Source organism: Rhinolophus sinicus, chromosome 4, assembly GCF_057876585.1.
Source record: "Rhinolophus sinicus isolate RSI-liver-muscle chromosome 4, RSI-T2T, whole genome shotgun sequence".
NCBI classification, from domain to species: Eukaryota; Metazoa; Chordata; class Mammalia; order Chiroptera; family Rhinolophidae; genus Rhinolophus; species Rhinolophus sinicus.
This window is the reverse complement of record NC_142504.1, coordinates 25,654,689-25,680,271: the sequence shown is the minus strand read 5'-3', so window position 1 is coordinate 25,680,271 and position 25,583 is coordinate 25,654,689. Positions and strand designations below refer to the sequence as shown.

General features: G+C 37.9%; 1 protein-coding gene across 1 annotated transcript in view; it reads left to right on the top strand.

The window, feature by feature from the left end:
- Window positions 1-4,330: 4,330 nt before the first annotated feature.
- Window positions 4,331-25,583, top strand: part of SCIN (scinderin) — a 63,351-nt gene continuing 42,098 nt past the window's right edge. The window contains exons 1-3 of the mRNA XM_019726923.3: window positions 4,331-4,658; window positions 11,941-12,095; window positions 15,451-15,612. Of these exons, the coding sequence (XP_019582482.3) occupies window positions 4,460-4,658; window positions 11,941-12,095; window positions 15,451-15,612 (516 nt within the window). The 5' untranslated portion in view covers window positions 4,331-4,459. The remainder of the gene's footprint in view (window positions 4,659-11,940; window positions 12,096-15,450; window positions 15,613-25,583) is intronic.

Here is a 25,583-nt window from a genome sequence, read left to right as displayed (position 1 = left end):
CAATCCCAGAGATTTCCCCACTTTGCTTTCTCCTGCCCCCTTAATCTACCACCAATGGATCTCATCTCCTCCTTTGATTCTAATGTATCAAATAAGCTGCGAAACTGCCGTTCTCTGAGTATTTTCTCAATGTGTTGAGATTTTGTTTCCCAGCAATTGTCATCAGTCAGAATCAAATAAACACATAAAAATTCTCTACAGGTTTGGACGTTTCTTATATTGACAATGCCTTATAGTTACAGTATGTGCAATTTAAAAAATGACGAATGAGTGAAAGGGAAAGTCCTAGATCCTGATTGAAGCTTTTTAAAAATAACAGGTGAATTGGGTGAATTTTTAAAATCATTTCTAGTTTGTCTAGTATTGACAGGAAGGATGAAAATATACTTCCTTAGAAGACATTTTCACTTTTAATCATCACATAGCTTTGATAAATAATGGGGCTAAGGGACCCTGCTGATTATTAACTGTGTTTATTTATTGTATTCCCAGGGCTTTCACATACATTATCTCTTTTAATCCTCAAAGCACTCAAAGTCTTCTGACTCTAAGTTCCAGGCTTAAACCCTCAAATCATTTGGAAAATCAAACATAAGTTATTACAATTTAGCAGGATGTGGTGGCTAAAAAAAAACAAACACTTATCTTTGCACTTTCTAAATTCCTCTAGTTGGGCTGATAGTCAAATTAACAGAGACAGATTAACAGGGGGAATCAAATTTTAATACATACACATTGCGGAATTCACATAAGCATGAAAATTCCAAAGACAGTGAGGGAATACTGGGTATGTATATTTCGGACAAAGAGAAAGGGTGGGTGGAACGGGGTATTAGATTTCAGAAGGGAGAATGGGTGATGTATAGATAGTTGAGGAAGAACGGAACATACATGGCAGGAAAATTCCTGCCAGGCAACTCAGAAACATTGGGACACAGCAGGTATCTAGCTAACAGTCCTCTGCCTGAAGACCTCCTATTGACTATACTTAATCCAAATTAGGCGAAGGTGAACATCCTAAGATTTCCTTTCTGAAGCAGGTTTTTCTGTCTGAATCTCCTGGACAGGAACGGGGGGAGGGGCAAAGGTTCTTTCTGAGTCTTGTTTCTTAATAAATAGGTTAAAATCAATATCCCACAAAGGCAGCTCCAGGATGGCAACATTTTGGTTCCCTTCCCATGTTAGAAGAACACCTACCTTGAATTCAAACAGAGGCCCCACACCTCAGACCTGACTTAGTAAAAGGCTTACTCAGCTTGGCTGTTTCTACCTGGATTGAGAGCATATGGGTAAATTGATTTTTTAATGTAATTTAATCCAAAATCAACTATTGAACCACATCTTTTCAACATGTATTATTATAAAGCCAGGGAATAAAATAATTAGACAAAAGTCTGTGAGTGAGCCTACAATCCTGTGAGAGAAAACACAGTTCAGTGTAATAACTGCTAGAATATAAGAGCATCTCATATCAAAGGTGTTAGGAGCACAGAGGATGCAGAAACTGGGTGAAGCCAGGGGAATAATGAAGATAAAGATGTATGTGTAACTTTAGTTAAACCTTAAAGAATTGGTAAAACTTCAACAGACAGATAATGGAAGAAGGGTTATAACATGAAGGGGGAGGAAATAATCTAGTTTTAAGAACCTGGGGGAGAGAGAGAGAGAGAGAGAGAGAGAGAGAGAGAGAGAGAGAGAGAGAGAGAGAGAGAGAGAGAGAGAGAGAGAGAGAGAGAATAAAGGCATGGAGAAGAAATTGGCATCTGGTTTTAGAGACACTATTTTTCATAGGAAACAGGCAGTTCTTATCTGAACTAGCCTTGGAAACATTATTCTTATAGGGCTAGATTTGAACAGGCAAATAAACCACTCATCAACCTCAGGTGAGTTACTGCCACAGTATATATGCAGGCACCATTCCTGCTTTATATTTATTTACCTATTTAACACTCACAACAATCCTGTGAGGTCATTTCTTTCAGTATTCCCATCCCACAATAAAACAATACACGAGACACAATAATGTTAGGTAACTTGTCCAAGCTCAATCAGCTAAAAAGTACAGGCGCTAGGATTCAACCTAGAACAAGGTCATACTGTAAACTAGGCCATTTCACTCCACTGCATGTTTCTCCTGAAGATGGGAATCAGAGAACTAGCAAGAGAGTGGGCAGCTGGGATGGATTTGAGAAACATTTTGGACACCATAATTGAATGAATGTGGAGATAAAAGGAAAGTGCTGAGTCAAAATTAACTCATGCTGTCAATGATACTAGGATGACTAGGGGAAGCGTGTTCAGAGGTAATGCTGAGATTGTTTTGAGCATGCTGAACTTGACCTTAGCAGGATCAGTTAGGTAGTTATGTCTAGTAGGGAGTTGCAAGTTTGAATTTGGAGGTTGCTTAGACAGGTCAGAGCTGGCATGATGGGAATGAGGCACTTGCCTTAGGCACACAATTTAAGAGGGATGGCAAAATTAATGCCCAAAATGATGAACCAAATATCAAAATTTTACGTAGAGGAAGATCAGTATATTTCCTTTAAGGCCTCAGCCTCCAACATGGCCTCATACACTATTAACAAGTATGCCTTTATTTGAAATTTTGCTGTTTTTATTATGATTTTTCAATTAATTTTGATTGTTTTAAAATACTTACTCAAAATAGTATACTGCCTCTTCATTACTGAGCCTTTTTTGGTGCCGCCCAGGCCTCACTTAATCCTGGTCTAAATGAGAGGGAATTTCACTTATCTATGCCAAAGTTGTTTTTTATTTCTCCACTAAAAGAAATTCCTTCACTTACAGGAGGAATTATCACTAATACTGAACTTAAGTGATAACTCTGATATTTAACTAAGTCCAGAACATCAGTTCTTATATTTGTTTCCCTAAAGAAGGGAAGAGAATAAATGATTTTCACTTTACGGACAAGGAAACCAAGACAGCCAAGTATAATGGCTCAGTTACAAAGTTAAAACTAAACTTGGTGCTGCATGAGACACCCTAGATCAGAAGCTTCTCGAGGAACACGTTGGAAGAAAATGAAAATATAAACTACACTTACGCAAACAAATCTTGGCCAAATAATTTGGAGTGAAAGAATAAGTTTTTGTAAAGAGCACGTGCTTTTGCATTAGACACAAATGGGCTTGAATTCTTTTGACAGTCAACATCTGACAAGTTTCAAAGCCTCAGTTTCCTTATCTGTAAAATGAGGCTCACACATCTGCTCTTCATTGTCTGGGTTAGGAGAGAAAAAGAGAATGTAGCTAATGATATTTCTCAATCAGTATCTCAACCTATAACAAATGACACACACACACGCACAAAAAAAAAAAAAACAGAAAAATTCCAGGAGATTTTTCTTAAGTGGTGAAATAAAGATAAATTGTATTGCACAGCTTGTACTTTCAATTTTTTTTTTGACCATTTGGACATGTAACACCTGTTTAAAAACAAGTTAATTAAGATAAAATCAAATTGTACATTATTGGTGACTTTTGGGGACTCTTGTAATTTGGGAAACAATGACAAAAAATGTACATACATAAAAATCATCTTTCTTACTCTTTACCTAGAGATTGATTTGATTTTTCAATAACAGTAAAATACTTTGCTTCTGTTAAATGAATGCAAAATAAAGAGTAAACCTCCGTTTGTATTTTACAGTGCTTTGCCTGCACTGGAAAAGCAAAAACGGTAAGGAAAACAATGAGAAAATGAGCACCTTGAAGTTAGAGAACAGGTAACTAACTCACAAAGCAGGCCAAGCGTGATCACAGCCACAAACAGCCCAACCTGAGAGCACCTGTTCTTTTCAGCAACTTTCTTGGCCAAAGGACACAGGTGGCAAGGAGCTTCACCACAGCTCCTGAACCCCAGGGGATTTACAGAGCTCTGTCCCCCGGGGTAGGACCGCCAGCCTTCCAGGTTTTCATTCTTTCCAAGAAATCCGACGTGTTGTTTTTCAAGATATATTCAAACCGGGAAGATCAAGACAGAGAATAGAGAGACTGGCCAATGGAATGATGGCGTTGATGATTAGGATGATTATTACCTGGCCAGTCAATTTTTTCAAAACGATGCGCCAATCACTTTTTATTTTTAATCTCTTCCATCTGCCGCCAGGGATAACGCCCTTCCTTGGAGGAGGCACTTCCAGGAGTTTCTATAAATTCCCTCCGGATCTCAATTTTTAGAGACCCCGATTCTCCTCCCACCCGGGATGGGAATAGGAGTTTGGTGCGAGGCGCAGCGCTCCCCCTGGGGAGGGACGGGCTCCTGGTGAGCAACTCCCGCTTGGGCACTTAGCCCCTCCCGTCTCGGTGCCCCGCCTCCCCGCAGGGCAATCCTATAAAGTCGCCGCGAAGAGGGTCCCTCCGGACGCTCTCGGTTCTGTCCGACTCCAAGGTCAACAGGGCCCCGCGCCCCCTCTCAGGAGCATCGCGTGCCAGTCATGGCCCAGGAGCTGTACCACGCGGAGTTCGCCCGCGCGGGCAAGAAGGCGGGGCTGCAGGTTTGGAGGATCGAGAAGCTGGAGCTGGTGCCGGTGCCCAAGAGCGCTCACGGCGACTTCTACGTCGGGGATGCCTACCTTGTGCTGCACACGACCAAGGCGTGCCGGGGCTTCACCTACCGTCTGCACTTCTGGCTGGGTAAGGGAGGCGGGCAGCCGAACCCGGACGCGACCAGGTCGGGGAGGGGCGAGCCTCGGTGGGGCTGAGATTTGTAGGCTGGGGGAAGGGACAGGGCAAATGGGGCTGGCCTGGTGTGCGCCCCCGCGGGGCCGCGTCTTTGAGGCTGGCCACCTTCTCAGAACCCGCTCCTGCAAACGCGGCTGCAAACGCGGGGCGCAGCGAAGTCAGGGGCAGTCATGCCCCTGACATGCACCTTTGTGGTGTCCATCTCCCGGGTGTGGGGGCAGGTTCCTCCGGCTGGTTCCTCCCCCCTTTCACCTTCCAGCTCCAACTCCCACTCCTTTCCCGGCCCGCTGCTCGGCGCACCCTGGCTCTGGCCAAGTCCCGCGGACAAGTTCAGTCCTGGTTACCCCGTCAGGGAAGAGATGAAGTCAGACAAGTTCGTGGGCACCCGCCGCAGCTGGCGAGAAGTTGTTTTCTGTTGTTTGCTTTGGTTAATTCCTGTGGTGTTTTTTTTGTGTGTTTTTTTTCGTGCATTAAATCACCGTGCTGCTCGCAGGTGTAGCGAACGAATTCTTTAGTAGGATGCTAAAGACTTTGGATGGAAGCAGGAAACAATTTAATAGCTTTATATGGCCTATTTATTTATTTATTTATTTATTTATTTATTTATCTATCTTTTAAATGGAGGCATAGGCTCCCCGTACATATGGCCTATTTATTTAAATGAACTGCTTTAATTGTAATTATTTTTAAATTAGTATGTATCTATTTGAACAAGGACACCGTGTGGAACAAAACGTCTCCTTCAGCAGTAATTATTTTGGGCTGCGCTCACGCCAGGCTCTCAGGACACTGGGCCTTGTGTGTTCTACTTTTTCCACCTTCTACTTTTACTCGTAAACATCCTGAATGCCCTGCCTCTCCCGGTGAGATCCTGCACCAGTGAGCACACCCATCTAACAACGCGTCGATTATCTGAGCCTCACCGCCTTCTTTTTAAACTACTTTGCGTCCCCTGGAGTTGTGTTTCTTATTTTCAGTTTTATTCCTGAGCTTCTGGGAAAACACACAAAACCACACACACTTACAGGTTTTGAAGACTCTGGAAGCCAACATATTTATTAATAACATTTGAAGATTTTTAAGAAAGAATGATAGAAAACATTGAGAAACGCTGTGCTCAATAAAGCTGTTATGGACATGATATTCATGCAGAAATCTATACAGGAATGTCCGCAGCAGCTTCACTGGGAAGCGCTGTTCTCAATGCTAGTTAACACCTGGTGGAGACACTCCAAGTGGCAAATACATTGAGGGAGAAAGGACTGTTGTTCTCATTACAGATTTTGATGTTAAAATGTTGTGCCTGCTTGAGGATGCTGAAGCTGAGTTCCAAACTCATTTTGGTCTCCCACTGTAATGTCACTATTCCTGTTATCAGTGATCTATTTACATTTTCTACAAGAAAACACTGAAACATTAGTATATAATCCTGTTCATAAATGAATGATGCTAGATAGAATAATAGTGTCCTCACCTTGGTCTTTCCATCCAGAACTTGGATCTGGAATGAATAAAAGTGTCTGAAACGCTACATTTGTCATTTTGTTGAAATGTGACAGAACTTCGTCTCTTGCTGTAGACAACAGCTGAGTTTGACTTTGTCAGAAGATTGCAAGAGGGCTTTGAACACACTTTTTTAACACTATAGTGTCCTTCTTATCCAAAGAAGGTCTTTAAGCACTATGTTTCCTAGGGTTTACAGAGAATCATTATTAATTATTAACTTAATTATTCATTTAGTACTTACCAATTTTAAAAATGTAATAGAAAATGCTCTGAGCAGAAATATGATCTGAAAGATCTGCTAAAACTGAAGTTAATAATGGGTTAATTAGTAAGTTGTGGGGGTTTTTTGGGCAGTTTTATAACTTTATTCAACAATCAGCAGTTAGTTCTCATCCACATTATTAACTATTTGTAGATTTTTGAAAGTGGTGACAGGTACATAGGTACAACCAATGTATGGAGCTTATTTGGTGACTCTTCATCCTCATTACGCTTTCTGGACAGCCACACCCGTATATGCTATGGGGAATTATTCCTTTGGCCCAGACAGCTTTGTTGAGTCTAGTGTCAATTCACACATATGGGGTTCCTGTCTCCTTCATGGCAAATTTCCGATCTCTTTGAGTGCCCTAGGGGCACGCTTCTTGAATGTGCTTGTGAATGTTGATGGTGTGTTCTCTGGTCACTACCTCATTGAGTGGTCCTTCTTGCCACTCCTCTGTGTGGGAGCATTCTTGCCAGCCCCAAGTTGGAAAGAAAGCAAATTAATTTCTTCACTAATTATTCAATGTGTCCAGAATTGTAGAAGGCATTTTTGTGTATGAATAATTTATGAACCTTTATGAAAGTTTATAATCTCAAAGGTGCAATAAGGCAAAATGTGATATAACACAGGTAAAATGTGATAAGTGCTGTGAAAGAGACACTCAGTGTCTGGGGTTAGGGGGAAACAGAAGCCTTGACAGAAAAAGAAAAATGAGAGTAATTGGGAGGGATCTTGTGTCGTGAAAATCATGGGGAACATGGAAAAGTTTAGAGTAAAATAGTCAACAGGCCTTTCAATGAAATTGTTCAGCAGTTCTCCCTATGTGTGGTCCCTGAAGCAAGGTGGATTTCATCCAAAATATTCTACTCAAAGACCTAAATTTAGATAAATTCATGAGGATCAATCAGACAATTTCAGAGAAAGTTCCAAGAGGGAGAGCTAAAGTTCAAGGGAAAATAAAGTTTGACTAACGGAAATCAGTTGGAAGGAAGGTGAAAGGAAGGGAGTGAAGTTAAAATCAGATTGAGATGAAAAAGGTGCATACAGTAGAAATGAAGAAACAGACTAAGTAAGAGGAAGAAAGGGATAAGGAAGAAGTGGGACATGAAATAGGAGAACAGAGAGTTATCTTCCCTGGTCTCTCCTTCAGTGACTTTCCATAATACCCTTGCATATCTCCGATTGTTTTTTTTTATTATTTTCTTTACAAAATAAGAATTTGTTGCATATAATTTGAAATGTGCTGTGTTGGTTCTTTGTAAAAAGCATTTCCGCTTTGTACCTAGTGGTTTAAAGGCATCCACATTCTGCATCTGGTTACTTACAGCATCGTGTCTATGAGCAGGGCTAGGCGATAAAGCTACTCTCTGTCCTATCCTGGACTTAGGCTACAAACACCCACCCTCACCATTTCTCCTTGCCAGTTTTAGACTTTACATAACTATATTTGAGAACGACAAACATATATGGTATCACTAGTCTGTGGTAGCTACGCTCTATGCAAGGCACTGGGAACCCAAAGAGTTGGATTACAAATACATACAATATAAAGAACTGATACAAGGGCTGGCGAGGATGCCGAGAAACTGAATTTTTCTATCTTGCTTGGGGGAGGGGTAGAAAATGGTACAACCGTTATGCAAAAGAGCTGGGCAGTTTCTTAAAACACTGAACATGCAACTGCCATATGACCCAGCAATTTCATTCATGGATATTTATTCTAGAGAAATGAAAATGTCTATTTATGTAAAACCCTATGCATGAATGTCCATAGCAGCTTTATTTGAGTAGACAAAAAACTTAAATCAGCCCAGATATCCTTTAACAGGTGACTGGTTAAACAAATTGTGGTACATCAATAACAAGGAATACTACGCAGTAATAAAAAGGAACAAACTTTTGATACACACAGCAACTTGGATGAACGTTCATGGACTTCTGCTGAGTAAAAAAAAAAAAAATTGGCCAAAATGTTCCATACTGTGTGATGTCATTTATGGCAGGGGTGATACATAAAGGAGGTAGGTGTAGATATAAAAGGGCAACAAGGGATTTTTTGGTTATGGAACTATACAGTATCTTGACTGTTAGGGTGGGTATATGAATTTACACATGTGATAAAATTTTATAGAATTTTAATGTACAAACACACATCGATGAGTACAAGAAAAATTGGGGAAATATGAAAAGGATAGGTGGTTTGTATCAATGTCAATATCCTGATTGTGGTATTCTGTGGTGTACTGCACTTATATGCTTATACTTTAGTATACTAGAGATACTAAACTATAGTTTTACAAAATGTTAACCTTGGGGGAAACATGGTCTACTGATCTATGTGTCTATACTTCCACTGTAGCTACATAGTGGACATTAATATCAGATAGAGTTGTTCCTTCTAGCTTTGTCAAGATTCTTTTAGCTATTCTAGGGCCTGTGCCTTTTCCTATAAATTTTATAATAACCTTGTGGACTCTATAATAAACCTTGCTGTGATTTCAATAGGAATAGCATTAAGCCTATAGATCAATTTGGGGAAAATTGACATCTTTATTATATTGAGTCTTACAATCCATGAACACTATCTTTCTAGTTACTAAGGTCTGACTTTTTTTTATCATCATTTTGTAATGTTTAGCATAGAGATCATGTATCTATTTTGTTTTATATATATACGTAGATATATATATACGTATATATATATCTACGTATATATATACACACCTCAGTATTTCAGTTTCTTTGATCGTAAATGGTATCGTGCTTTTAATTTCAATTTCTGCATGTTCATTGTTTCTATTTAAAAATGAGAGTGCTTTTGTCATTGATTAACCTTTATCCATCTAGTTTACTGAATGCACTTACTATGGGAAGTTTTACTTTTTTTGTATTTCTGTAGATTCTTTAGGATTTGCTATGTAGAAAAATCTCTAAATAGAGACATAGCTATTGCTTCTTTTCCAGTCTGTATGTTTTTCTTACCTTATTGCAGTGGTTAGAATTCCGTACATGATGTTGAGTGAGAGTAGTGAGTGGACATCCTTGTCTTGTTCCCAGTCTTAGGGAGAAAGCATTCAGTTTGTGCCGTTAAGAATTACGTTAGATGTATGTTTTTTGTAGATGCTATTTATCAAATTGAGGATGTTCCCCTGTATTCCTAACTTGGTAAATATTTTTCTTTTTTTTAATCATGAATGTTTGATTAACCTAGTATAAAACTTCCCTTTTAATCTATGTTTTACATATAAAACATCACATCCCCAAAACAATTTTAGGAAGTTTATAGCATGTATACAAATATACCATAATGTAACATAAATAACATAACACAAAACAACACGAAAGACTGGTAAAATTAGCATAGGGGAAATATTATAAAATGAACCAGAATTCATGCAGAAAGTTTCTGATCACTTGCTAGAATTTCATCATGATACAACTGAATTTAATTCTAGTTTTCACATTTAAAGGCCGATGTCGGCTTCATTAAGACCTTTCACCTTTAGAGCAAGGACTCTGGTTTAGTCATATTGGTAGTCCTTGGCCTAGCACAGTATGTCAACACCAACAAATGATAGCATAATTTAATTAACTTACTTTCAGTTCATTCATTAATTGCATGCCTGTCTGTTTGCATCTACCTATAGAGACTCAAGTAAGAATGTTTGCTTGAGTAAATATTCAATGTTTCAACTTGTACTTAAGTAAGAATGTTTATGTCAAATACATCATCCTTAACACCTTTGATATTAACCTTGACTTAAGTTTCCCTTTTAAAGCATCTGTGTGCAAATCTACATCTATGCCTTAATTAGTATTCATTTATCGGTGGGAAAGGGAAAGTGGGCAGAAGAATGACACTGAGTTCTTTCGAACTGCAAAATTACATGTGTGTTTTTTTATGTGTTATTACATAATTTCCTTTGACCACAACAAGCTTACAAAATTTATGTCCTGTCAAATCCTCTTATAACTACTGAGACGATACTTGCTGCACAGGTCTGGTTTGAGAGTAGGGGAGGAATTGTAAAGAACCCAGTTCATTCTTTAATATAGCTGACTGATTTTCTTTCTTCAACTTTAGTGAATATTTTCAATTGGGGTTTCAGGTAAACTACAGTATTGTTACAGCTTTTAAACACTTATGCATCAATTGTCCATGGAGGAGAATAACATACCTTTGTTACCACAAAAGTTTTTTGCTTATGAGAATCTGAGTATGAAAAAAAAAAAATTTAGTATTGTAGTTTCTAAGAGCTTGTGCTTCAGAGTCACAGAAACACAGGTCTGGGTTGAGTTCTACCAAAGGTTAACGTTAGACCTCAGGGAAGTTACTTGGCCTCTCTAAGCCTCTAGATCTTCTGTTGTAACATGATAGAGAATAGTTTCTGCTGCAAGGGGTTGCTTGGTGATTAAATGAGATCATCCATGTACAACACTAGTGTAAATTCTGGCCCATAGCAAGGGTACTATAAATGTGTAAATGCTATCTATGATTATTTCTAGAACCATTCACAACGGTCACACCGTTCAGATGTTATAAGGGTTTTGAAATGTCTTTTATAGAATTTGAGTTCCCTTTAGGACTGTCCTGGCTCTGATTTTCATGCAAACTGAAAACACTAGTTCTTAAGAATTGGTGTTTCAAGCTCAGTGAAATTGCCTGGATGGGATCTGTATTAGAATTGTGAAAATTAAATGTCTGTGGTATGTGAAATTCCTGGGATAGTGCTACATATGTTAACGTTCAATAGATGTTAGCATGCTAGTTGCTTTACTCTCCCTTTTCCTTCAGAGAGTATTCTCTTATATCAATAAGATAGTGAAGTGGGAAAACTAGGACTCACAAATAGGGGTAAGGTCAAGTTATATTCATTTCCCATTCTAAAAACCACTTGCTTTTCTGAACTTGTTTAGCTATGGCCTATAATGTGTATATTCCTTACAAATATTAACATATCACATAGTAGATTCCTAAACTTACTTACTTGATAAAGGCTAAAGCAATTGTGAAATGTTTTCGTAGCCTGATCTTATTGACTCTACCAAATGAATCTGAATCCTACCAGAATATCTATATATCTGTATATCCGTATATCTATATATCTATATCTCTCTCTCTCTATATATATATATATAACTATATAACTGTATAACTCTAATACTATATATTGTTATAGAATATAACTATGTTGTTATAGCTTCTTGAGCATATTCAGACCATGGTATATATTTTTCAATTAAGAAATAAAGAATTGGAAAGCAGTAAGAAAACAATTATTTTAGTTATTGGAAAAATAGTGTTTTTTACATTACACCATTTCTGCTAAAAGAGTGTTCTGTTGAAGACAGTGTGTTGTATTGGTTTATAATATAAAGAACATTTCTGAGGTTTTTATGTCAGAAACTGCCTTTAGCCTTTTCCTTGCCTGATAAATGAGGCGCTATCGTTTGCTGTTTCAGGAAGGGAGTGTACTCAGGATGAAAGCACAGCCGCCGCCATCTTTACTGTTCAGATGGATGACTATTTGGGTGGTATGCCAGTGCAGAACAGAGAACTTCAAGGCTATGAGTCTAATGATTTTGTTGGCTATTTCAAAAGAGGTCTGAAATACAAGGTAAGCTTTTCTCTCAAACGGTTTCTGTTATTACCCCCTTTCTCTTTCTATCCATCCATACCTCATGTCTTCATAGAACCAAAGTACATTAACAGCAGAGTTTTCTGTTTTAACCCATTTTGTTCACTGAACTAGAAGCTGCTAGACACATAATAGGTCATCAACAAATGTTTGTGGACTGTTATGGGACAATATGTGGACTATTCTTACTTGATTTCACTTAACAGTTTCACTTTTATCAACGTTAAGAGCTTCCAGTTATGCTGTCTCAAGGAATTATTGGAGTGACGTTACTTCAATAATTAAATATTGATAAATTGGGTATTAATAGTTTTTGATTTGCTATTCTAGAGAATCTCTGAATTTGCTGCAAACAATCCATGATGTGGGAATCTCAGTTGTTCTGGAACATCTTAATATAGTATTTGTAACAATTATAACTTCAGTTAATACAAAGAACTGTACATATAGTGTGGCTTGATCTTGGAAAGGGTACAAATGAAACCATTGAATATGTGTGGTTCAGCCTCACAAATTCAAATGAATATACATTGGCACACACACACACACACACACACACACACACACACACACACAGTTTATTGGCCTGAAACACTAATCATCAGGGCAAGTACATAAGTTTTCTGTGCTCAGTAATAGGTCTAATGATAGCTTCCTTGTGTGTGTTGTAAGGATTAAGGATTAAATTGAATAATACAATACCTATGTCTTACATATATAATCAATGGGAACTTACATTATTATTTGTCCTTCTGGGTATTAACAGGACTTCTGAAATCAAACTTCTAGATACATATTTAAAAGTGGACACGATAAAAGTAATTTTAGAGTTATTGGGTAATTATTTTCTAATTATCAACATTAAACCCACCACCAATCAGCATTTTTAGAAAGAGGATGTTTGCAAATGGAGGTCAAATTTATCAGTAAAAAAAATCAGTTCACTAGCTTATCATTAGTGACATTGAGCGAATGGCAATGTGTGTGGTTGCAACAATACTTGCTAGGAAATGTAGAAGCAGAGATAATTTACCACCCAGAAGAGCAAAGGCGATTATGCTATACTTAATTTCATGCTTATAGGAATGTGCTAAGCAGTTCATGTATATTAGCTCATTTAATCTAAACAAAAACCCTGTGGTGCAGTTTCTATCCTTATCACCCTATTCAAATAAGTAAACAGAGGCTTAGAGAGAAAGACTGTGTAACTTGCCAAGGCCTAATAACTGATATGTTACTGGGTGACCATCTGACTCCACCGCCTAAGCTGGTAATCGTTATACTATGATGCTCTCCACATAAATAAATGCTTCAAATGTCAGGACAAATTTTTTATGTCTATTTGGAATGGGCAAAGCTTGGCAAAGCCTACCATTACCAAGTCAGCCACCACCATATTTAGTTGTCATACGTAATGTAAAGATTCAGCTAGGAAACATTAAGACCATCTTCTCATGTCGTTTCACTGACTTCACTTTTTTTCTCTGTGAAATGTTTTAGGGGGTTGGAAGGGATTATAGAGGGCTATTACTTACACTGCTCCCTTATATTAAATCTCTGGTTAATTATACCTTTCCCAAACTCAAGAAGACCCAGCCCTCAGCTGTGATTGTAAATAGCAACCACCAGACATCTTCCAGCTAGCAAAACTGTATTTGTGTCGCCACGGATTTAGGCGACCTTGTTGTTGAATGAAAACATCTACCTTGTTCTAATTCTGTAGAATAGGTAGGAAGAGGCAGGGGGTTTTTAGGGTTGATTCAAACAATATTCACAAAACTACTTACTGTCTCAAACACACATACATGAAACAAAGTTTTTTGTACATTTTTGGCATCAAATATTAGAGAGAAAATTAGTTTTTAAAATACTGTTAAAGTTCATAGACTATATATCACCATGATGGTTCATCATATGAAATTAGCCTAAATGTTGAATATGTATTCTTAGTCTACATCTATTCTATATTTTATAACTTTTTTGCAGATTATAGTGTTCTTATACTATATATTTTTGTACTTATTGAACAAAAAATCGAAATAGCCAAGAAGTATATAGATACAGTAGTATATAGATAAAAACTTGTGTTTTTTTTTATTATTATATAGTACTTTGTTCCATCAAGAAATATGGCAAACTTTGTAAAATTATGGACTGGGAAATTATTATGTATTTCTTAAAATTTGTGGTTGTAATTGTCCTGAAGTCAACATTTAGCGCATACCAACAAAACCTTTCTATTCATGAGGGGCTTTTCCTGGAGAATGGGGGAAATTTAAAGTTAATGGAAATATAAAGAGTGTTCTAATGATTAACTATACAGCTTAGCCTCCTTTTTCGGATTCACTGTATATGTTTATATAATAAATTTGAAAGTTGAATTAATATATAGATTTCTTATACTGCTAATTTTTCTTATATCATCATAGGAGGCCTTATGTCCATCAATGGCAGAGATTTGTTTACACTGCATCTTTATTATACACATTGCCGCATGATTAATTGTGGAAATAAAGATTATTGTTCTTAGCATTTAATTAGGAAAAAATGAAAAGATAAATGCTGATTTCAAATAATGCAAGAAGATGTACTTGATACAGTTAATATTTGGCCTTCAGAATTTCTTAATTCAATGTGGTTGTGTATTGCTTTGTTTTGTTTTTGGTTGGGGATGTGCAAGCAAGATACTGCACCGCTCCTAACTTAGAGTATAAATACCTAGGCATGGCATATTTAGTAAACTCTTATTACCAAAAAATAAGCAAGACAGGTGATTTTTTTTTTTTTTAACTTAAAAACAAGGACCATAAATAGTAGCAGCCCATACCAGGCCAGAACTTAACTCCCCTTCTCTGTCCTAATGCTGTGACAGTGGGTGCCTTTGAGCCCCTCCTTCTCTGGGAGCTCCTCCCCTGTACTTGTTCCCTCAGACTCCCCTCCATCATCTTGCTGCCTTCTTTGAAATCCTTGTCTGCCTTCTCAGTCCAGGACTTACGAATAATTAGTTCCCAAAGGACACCAGCTACAGCTTCTTTTTGTTCATGTAGCAGGTTTTAGACAACTGAGGGTTCTCAGTCAATATTTGCAATATTAAATTGAATGGTTGAAATAGGAAGAACAAAGAACCTACATTTTTTGTTGTTGTTGTTGTTAAACCTATTGATTAGCCAAGGAATTCTCTTCTTCATATTTAATTTTTCACATGCACGGAGGTGGCTATTGTATTTTGGCTTGACAGGCAGTTTGGTCACAAACATCTGTGGTTTTACACATGGCTGGGTCTAGTTAGAAGCCTCATCGGTTTTGTTTTTTCTGTCTTCTTCCCACTGATCAGGCTGGAGGTGTGTCATCGGGACTACATCATGTTCTCACAAATGACCTGACCGCCAAGAGGCTCCTGCATGTGAAGGGTCGGAGAGTGGTCAGGGCCACGGAAGTTCCCCTTAGCTGGAACAGTTTCAACAAGGGTGACTGCTTCATCATTGACCTTGGCACTGTAAGTTTATAGACTCATGTAGACATCTAAAGGAAAGTAAATTGTCTTCTGATGTACGTGTCATGGGAGATAATCACTTTTTCTACACACTAGAAAGAGGTCATGTTTATGTGAGATATAACCCTATCATAGGAGTAATTGGCTAGTATTGAAATGAGACATATAGTGAAACTTCAAAGTTTTTATTTTCTGATAGGTTTAGAATGTGTAGTGATTTAGTTCTTCCTACCATAGAACATAAATTGAATAATTTTTAATTATATTTCCCCTTTTCTCTGAACAGAGCTTCCTCTAATTATTTTTGTCACTAATGGTGTGTGGGAAAACATTGCTTGAGGGGAAAATTGATTCCCCGAGAAAACAAAGTTTCTAGAATTTTACGTGGACATAGCATAAGTCCCAACAGCCTGCCTGAAGGGTTTTGGGCAATATTCCTTACACACACACACACACACACACACACACACACACACACAGACCATACTATTTCACACTTTTTAATTATCTTAGGGCTATTAGAAGAACAAGGACAAGTATTAGGTGGGTACAAAAGTAATTGAGGTTTTTGCAATTATTTTTAACCTTTTAAACCGCAATTACTTTTGCACCCACCTAATACTAATATCAAGTATCATCTTAATGGGATACGCAATGTTATATTATATCTGACCTATGTGTGCTTCCAGGAACAGAGACCTCTCTCATGTCAGGTATACTCAATTACTATTATCATGACAAAGAAGTAGCATTGCAAGGTTTTGTCCTAGACTCTAGTAGGTAGAATTTAAGTTGTGTCTTGACAATATTGTAAGGTTTTAAAAATAGAAATAAAGGGCATGGCCCCAACCTTTAAATGCCATTGATTTCTCTACATTAGGGGACACCTACAGTTTTATTACTGCTAATATATAACCCAGCTGTTTTGGATCACACCAGCTCATGTGATCTCACAGTTGAGATCATAACATTAATGTCCGAAGTACAATTCTCAGGGTTGCACTTAAACATCTGCACCCAACAATGGTAGCACTCTTGCCCTGACTCTCAGAATGGGGTACATGAGAAAGTCCTTTCAACCTTAAATGCTGACCCATCCCCCTACCCAGGCTGGTCTTGACCCTCAGATTGAGGCAGAAAACGAATGCTGTTCCAGCCCTCCGTTCTTCTGAAACCAAAACTGTAACGTATACAATTAGATAACTGTGTGTGCCATCAAGCTACACAGTTCCAAAAACAATTACCAGTATTCAGAGTCTCTCAAAGCCTATGCACAGTCATTGATTGCTTGTCTCAAATTTCATCTCAACCACTTACATAGTAAAGCCCTTTATCCCTTTATAAAGTACTTTTACATATAAAACGGTGTTTTTCATAGAAAAAGGGGACCTCAGGTTTAATCCAAGTTTACTGTAATCTCAGGTTCTTACTTACGAAAAGTTAGGTATTTGGTTCGATGATCTCTATGGCCCTGAAACAAGAGACTCTTCCCATTGATCATGTAGTTCATCGTGGCCATTACTTGAAAATATTTATTTTCTAAAAAAAACTTTTTATGGGTAATATAATTGTTCTACAAATGCAATAGTCGTGAATAGTGTTCAATTCAGCTCTCCAGTCATCTACTATTTGTTGTTTTGTTTTGTTTTGTTTTATTGGGTAAGGGGAACAGGACTTTACTGGAGAACAGTGTGTACTTCGGGACTTTTCCAAGTCAAGTTGTTGTCCTTTCAGTCTTAGTTGTGGAGGGCGCAGCTCAGCTCCAGGTCCAGTTGCCGGGGGTGCAGCCCACCATTCCTTGCGGGAGTCGAACCGACAACCCTGTGGTTGAGAGGATGTGCTCCAACCAACTGAGCCATCTGGGAGCTCAGCGGCAGCTCAGCTCAAGGTGCCGTTTTCTATCTTAGTTACGGAAGGCACCTCACTGGCCCATGTGGGAAATGAACCAGCAGCCTCGTTAACCAGAGCTTGCGCTCTAACCAACTGAGCCACCTGTCTGCCCCTACTGTTTGGTCTTGAACAAGTAATTAACCTCTCCAAGCCTTAACTTCCTTATTTATTTATTTATTTGTTTGTTTTCATCTTGACTCTGGTTTGTAATAACATTTTTAACCTTAGCTGGCTATGATTCAGTCTCATCTGACACACAGTCACATGTGGAAATGACAATTATTATCCCAGTTTCACAAGAGGAAGAAAAGCCTTAGAAGGAGTGAGCAAGTCACTTGCATTAGTACAGGTTGAGTGCTGACCTGGGATAGGACCTGGGTTTTTCTATATCCTTTTCACTACACTAAGTGAACTTGGTAGTATATCAGATGGTATGACTCTATAACAGAATACCTTGCAACAATTTCATAAATTGCTGGATTCAGAATTGATTATGTGTAACCTGGCTTAGAATGTACTGAAAGTAGTATTGTAAGTGAAATCACTTATTTTGTTGAACAAGCATCAATTGAGTTTCCATAGTGGGCTAATTAATAGTTGGGTGCTGTGGTAGACAGATTGTTGTTCTAGTAACACATGCTGTATATGTTCCCATAGATAATGTCTGCCCTTGGGAGTATGACCCACAAATCCAGGCTCACAAAAAATGGACAGAGTCTTCATAATAAGGTTCAAGAACATTCATCTGTTTAATAGTAAATTATCTTTATTTTACATAGTTAATGATCCTCAATAACTTTCAAGTGGTCACCCACTCTCATGCCTGGTTAGAGACCTTTGGAATGATTTTGTTGCGGAGATACCTGAGTTTGATTATCTCTTCTGTTGTGAAAGTTTCTTACACCCCAAAGGGATACCTTAGGAGGAAATCAAGCACTGGATTCCTAAGTACGTTGGAACAAATACCCACATGATCTGTGTTTATGTTGCTAACTTTTAACTAGTTGGTGTATCGCCAAAGGTTACTAAATGGTGATGATAAGATCTTGCAGTTACCTTGGGGACTTTACTTTGAGGGTGTGTCAAAATAAACAGAGTAGGCATGGAACCAAAATTTTCTCTACCGTAACATTTTAATAGTAAGGTAATTATTTAGTGATCACCTTCTGCTTTAGAGCACACAAGAGGAAACCCGTGCCATTTCTTCAAGTTTGTTTGATCACCCAGGTATGAAAACAGTAGGTTAGACATCTAAAACTGTCTCCCAATGAAAGCCCACTGGCCAATTCTTGGGTTATGGATATAACCTAAATCTTATATCTTACTTGTATTTAAAGGAAGTCAGCTTTTTGATAAACAATCACTATTACTAATATCACGTGCCATATAATTTAAAAACATTTGCTGTGATAAGATTTTGGACTACAGTAAATATTCCCTAGATGTGACAATGTAACCTCCTCAACCTAAAATATGAGATTGTAACATTATCCATTTAATCACTTTGAAAGTTAAGCAAAGCATCAACATTTTAGAGGATAATTTGGATAAGTTGTCTTATATTTAGCATGTTTTCAGAAAAAATAATATGTAACATAGCTAGATCTCACCAATTTGGAATTTAGTGTATCTTTGGAAAATGCTTTTGAACCATATATTTTAATGTTGGTGAATTTATACATCACTATTTTCCCGCTATTTTTAAAGCTATGAGGTATTTGTAGAAATTAACTAATACATTATGTCTAAATATATCACAAAAAAGCATCCATAACTACAGAATGTGAATGATAATGAAAAAAGCCCATATTCTCAAAGCTTGGCACCTAGACTTAACTCTTTTAGAAATATGGTATATGTCTGAGTCAACCACTAGTGGAGAATTAGATTTTACAGGGTGGGAATTTCTGTGGTGAGTTCTTTATGTTCTGTTTCCTTGTTAACTTGTTTGGTCACTCATGCAGCTTTGCCCTAATCCCTTTGCTATTTATATTCCATCATCCCCCTCATTGTTTAGTCATGCTGCTTTGAAAAAGCAGTCTCCACTTCCTTATTTACCAGTCAGTCTTCAACCCACATTTTCTGACTTTCACTCACATTATTTCTTTGAAACTGTTCTTCCTAGGGGCATAATGCCTTTTGCTGAATCCAGTGGCCACTTTATCATTATCCACTTGATTCCTGTGCTGCAGTTGACACTTGATGACTCCTTTCTACTTCAGCCTCACTCCTCCCCTGGCTCCTTGCTTCTCCTCCCTTTGAAGCTACATTTTCTTATTCTTTTTCATATGGTCTGCCCACCCCCTCAGACTTTTTGTTTGTTTGTTTGTTTAAGGATTCCACTTTTGATCATTGCCTTTTCTTTATATAGTCTTCCTGAGCAAACTCATCTTCACCCACAGCTTCAACTACTCGCCTACTGGTAAATCTCATTTGTATAGTCCAGTGCCGACCTCTTACCTGAGCTCTAGCTCAGTATTTCAGACTGCTTCCCAGATCCTTCAGCTTGTGTGCATCATGAGAACCTCAAACCCAAGTCTAAACAAAAATCATGAGCTTCACCCTCTCATTCCAGAATGATTTCTCCTCTTACTGTCCTTATATTGTGAATGGTGCCATCACTCAGTCAGGCCCTCAAACCCGAAATCCAGGAGTCGTCCTGACAACTTCTCCCAAATGCTGTGCATTCACTCACTCATATGTTTAGCTTATTCTAGCTCTTAAGTGTCTCTTGAATCCCTCCTGTCCTCTCAGTCACCTTCAGACTACCTCAGTACCCTGGGTTTGAAACTTTCCCTCAAGTCGCCATGCTTTTGCTTTTGTATGCATTGTTTCCTTTGCCTAAAATGCTCTCTTCTTCTGGGTCACCTTTCTCCAGTAAGCATTCGATACCATTTCACCCTTAAATATTCAACTCAGTATTGCCTTCTTTGTAATGAGTTCCCTGACCTCTTCCTCCACCCCTTCCGCTGTCCTACAACATACCCCTGTAGGTGTAGGCATACCTTACCTTAACTTTCCTGTCACCATGCAGAGACTCACCTCTCAGTACTTTTCACATTGCCTGCCCGTTCATTTATTACCCTCACTCATTCCCTTTCTCCCTAATCTAAGGCCCAGAACTTAGTCATTCCAACAAATGTATAGCTGTCCAACATAGTCTCATGCAGTCATGCATCTAAAGATGTAATTTTCTTTTTTCATCTGTAACTTAACCCGACTTTATTCACAAGCCCCTAATTCCACAGGAAACTTAAAAATAAAATAATCTTGGCTTATTAAGGTGAAGTTTGTTTACCACTAAAGCAATTCCAACTTACCCCGCCCAGCCCCTTTTGTATACCGCAGGTTGGAATTCGTGTGTAATATTATGCCCTAAGCATGGGGGTTGGGGTTGAAAATGGACCTGTGAGTCTGGTTTGCTTGCAGTCTTCAGGCTTCACTCCTCTCTAATTTTCATGGAGGCCCAGCCATTTCATTCATTTTTCAGCTTTGGGCTATGACCTCTGTCCCAAGATATTTGCTGGAAAATATCCATGGTCTGACCTTGTTCTCTTGATATGCCTACATATCCACTGCAAGATCCTTTGTGGTTCTGTCATCCACTACTACTCCGCCCCACCCCCACCTCCCCACTCAGGAATTCTGCGTTGCTTTTCCCATGCCACACTGGAGTTGTGGGGACCCTGTATCCACATTGTACCAACACCTATTGGTCCAACTGCCCATCATTGTTTCTGCTCTGATGCTTAGGATCATGGATGAATATACGACAAATATGTTGGGGGGTAGGGTACCAAACTCTTCTCAAAGATTTGTTGCACCTGATCAAGTTTCATAGTTCTCTTGTAATCTACTTTTCTCTTCTTGGGCCTCACAAACGAGTCTTACACCATTTTACACTGTCATCTACTCCATGGTTCCTGCAGTGCACTCTAGCCCCTAAGGACATGACTCTGTGTGTGATGGGAAAAACCAGCTTTCCAGACTGCATCCTCACTTTTCCTCAAAAAGACCTTTAGCAAAATCAAGGTTCTTTTAAATTAAAATGATGTTGGCTTTCAGATGTTTATCTCTGCTGTGACTTAAAACTGCTTATTTTAAAACTAAAAACTGAGCAAAGTCTTCTTTGTATGGGATAAATTTGTCCTTACCTCAAAGTAATGCTATTCACTAGGTTTATAAGGGGAGAGCCTTGAGGCAACAAGAAAACATAATGGAAAAGATTACTTAATCTTAAATCTCCAAAACTTACCTTGCGATAAAAGTAGGGATAAATGGCATTTATTGTTTGCTTAGCTGGGTACATGGAACATAAGGATGAAAACCATATAGTCTTTGACCTCAAGGTGCTGTCAAATGGTGAGAGGCACTCACACATACAGAAGCCATAGTATTTCACATCAGAATCATTTGGAAGAGGTTTTACAAATACTAATGTGATTTGACCCCTAAAGATTCTGATTTTAAAGTTCTGGGATGGGATTTTGAGTACTTATTGAGCCCCACCCCCAGGTTATTATAATGTACAGTGAACTTTGGGAACCAGTTCAATATGGGAAATGTCTAAAGGTGCTGAAACATTCAGGGACTATATGCCTAAAGAACCAATAGGCCAGTTAAAAATAGTTCATTCACCAACTAGGAGAATTAGTTTTTGATAAAATGTGATGTTAAAACTTCTTTGGTGTGCCAAATACTTTGAGAGAACATGCTTTCACCTACTCTCGCTGTCACTACAAAAAGAACCCTCCAAAGTTGTCTCCCAGTCCCAGTAAGTGGCGTCATTAACAGCAGCCAAGCTGGAATCATCCAAGTCATTTCTCCCTTGCCCTGTCGTCCAGGACACCCAGAGGGCATTGTTAGCCAATCCTGTAGATTTCAGCCTTCTACAGAGCCCTCGATTCTTCTCTTCCCCTCCATCACCACTGCTCTGCCCTAGTTCACATGTAATTGGTTCCTTGCTAGTCCCCAAGCCATCAGTGGCCCTACATACCTAGTCCATTCATCTTCTTTTGTCAGAGGTATTTTTTAAAAAACACATATATATGTCATTGATGGACATTGAGTTGGCTTGGCTTTGATCAACAACACTATAGGACATAAACTGCTATTTGTTTATCCAAAAACAAAGTCATGTTATAAAGTTTTTTTGGGGAAAAAAAAAAACGATGATTCCTGGAATTATCGCATAAATTATTACCGCTTTTAAGCTATGCTTAGAGAAACTCCAGCCACGAGGTATAGTTGAATGATAACTAGATCTAAGGCGAAACTAAGCACAGCAAAAACAAAGCCAATAGAAGCAAGAAAGAGAAAGAGGACTGCTCCCCCTTCTCCTTGTATAACATTTTAGACGTATTTAGAATCAGTAACTTAGAAAAGGACAAAAGGGTAGCGAGTATGTGTTGAATTATTTGCACATGTTATGAGTCAACGTCACATGGGCTGTTTGGGGCGTTCCTTTAAAACTCAGCTTCCGAAATCTTGTTTCCCTTCAAGGGCATCATTGAACATTGTTTAATTCCTGCTCTTATTTCCTGTCTCCAAATGAGGTTTGGCTGTACTTTGATGTCTTACTAATTAACTCTGACTACATAATTTAAAGGAAATTTTAGAAACCTCTAGTTTGCCCCCAATGTGGTGGTTTCTTTAAATATCACTCATTTTGGTTTTGTTTCTTGTTGCTAGTGAACCAGACTAATTGCCACAAACAGATTGTCTTTACTCTCCTATTTCTTCCTTTCGCAACCATCCAGAGTAATTTTGTTTTCCTTTAAGAGTTCGTATATTAAGAGTTAACTATAGTTCCATAAACTTCTATTAGAGAGTGTTCATGGGCCATATATGTCTATTAACAAATTTCAGCTAAAATTTAAGTGGACTTATTCTGAATTGAATGGATACTTCCATATTTACAGGGAGTTTTTGTGTCCCTTCGCTAAAGAAATATAACATTTAGTGTTGAGTTGTTAAATTCTTTAGGATCTTAGAGCATCAAATAGCTTCTTCTGAAACCATGTTTGCTTTAAACATGGTTTTAAATTAATGATTTTCCACTTAAATCAGGTTTACAAAAGGTTTCTCTTTTAAATCCCAGGAAAGTATTATAAATAAAACAATTTAAGTGATCATGAAAAGTTTTTGTTGTAGTGATACAGATCAACCTCTCTCATCAATTCAGACATTTGTTAGCTCTTTGAAGAATTTCCTTTTTGCATCCCATTCGCTCTGAAAAAAGGGTAAGTTGAATTATAGGAGAGACTTTTTCAAACATGGTGCCAATTGAGTACAAAGTTTCCTTGTGCACAGTGGTGAAGTCGTCTTAACCAACTACCTTCAAATAAAGCGAGCAGCACAGTTTATTAATAGTACTCCGTACACACATTTATTTTAGCACAGTAGAGCTCTGTTCAAATGAGGTACCCGAAACACATCACCCACACATGGTGGAGAATATGAATTGCTCAAATGTAATGAACTGCTAAAATTCTGTTTAAGATTTTAAAGCACGTTTAAATGTGCTGCAGTCATAATCGAAAAATTAATTAGCGTTGAATGAAAAGGGTGTTTTAATTAATAAGACTGTTGAAACAGTTCTGACTTTTAGCAGTTTATAATTAGAATCCATATTTTATTGCATTTCTTATCTGACTAAACCATTGAAAATTAAGCTAGTAAATAAGATGTCACTTTTATGGAAATAGTAGCACAAAGTAAGGTGAAAATAAGAGGAAGCATAACATAGCATTCATTTTTGTGGTCAATAAAAAATAAAAATAAAAAACATCTGTACAACTTTCTTTAGTGACTTAGTTATCTTTGAGTTCAAAGGAAAATTTCACTCTTAAAAGTTATATTATTTTTATGACTATTTCCTGGATTTTTTTCTTTTCTTTTTTTTTTTTTTTTTTTTTGCTGTTTTAAAGGTAGAAAATGTGGCCTATAAGCAATGATGAGGAGTATTTCCTACAACTAAATTTATCTAATTTATCTGTGAATTGATACTGCACATAAAAACTCCCAAACCAAAGTAGTAGTAGAAAATGTTTTGGGATCCATAGAATATTGTGAAATACTACATTAAATAATAATTATGTTTATAAAATGATTATCTTCAATTCGTTTTTAAACACATTTTACCAAGCTTTCATAATGCTTTATAAATGCTAATAAAATTTTGTGTGATTTATATAATCTCTTTGAAGTAAATGAGAGGTCATTATACAACCAAGGTAAGGAGAACATAAACAACTGTTAGATGATCATATAAATACAGGGCAAGTGTGTGATGAAAGTTGCTAGTAAATTTGAGAAATCTAGAGAGCTAACTTCTGATCTACCTACTAAATTTCATTGTAACGTAAATTAGCAGTTTGCTTTCTCAGACCTATTGAGGAAAGAGTCATTTGCAAAATCACGTGGAATAAGGTAGGAAAGGAATCTGAGCTAAGAGCCGACCTAGGTGTACTCAGGAGAGTAGCATGCTTGGCTGCATTGGTAAGTACTAGATGTTACAGGTTCTCTCTAATGCCTGCCAGGTACCACGTGTTCAGGGCGACCAGCAGGGGTTCTCAGCCCTGAGAGAATGCTACAATCACCTGGGGAGTGTTCAATAAACAGGGCTGCCCAGAACATACCTGAGAGTCCCTAAGGGGAAGGCTTAGGTAGCTGCATTTTTAAAAATAGCCTTTTTACTCCAACATTTGATTTTAATGTGATTGGGCGTTGCCTGATAGTTGGGAATCATTTTTTTTTTTTTCACTCTTTGTCACTCCTAACCTGGGCATGGTATTCAAATTACCTCCACATAGGAGCCTGATCCTCAGAGGCCCAGATGTAGAAAGGAGGTTAGAGGGGAAATAGTAGAAGTGCACGATTCGTTCCGAAACAGAAAAGCCACCCCTTGCCCATGTTGACTATATCAGATTCTAGAGTGAAAAGGATTGCAAAGCCTAGTCCTTTTTATTTTACTTCTTTCGAAGGCTTTAATTCCTAAAATGTATATTTTATTTTTAAAGAGGAATATGGACTAAGTCCATCAGGATCAGAGTGGGGTGAGAGATCACAGAGTCTGTAACAGC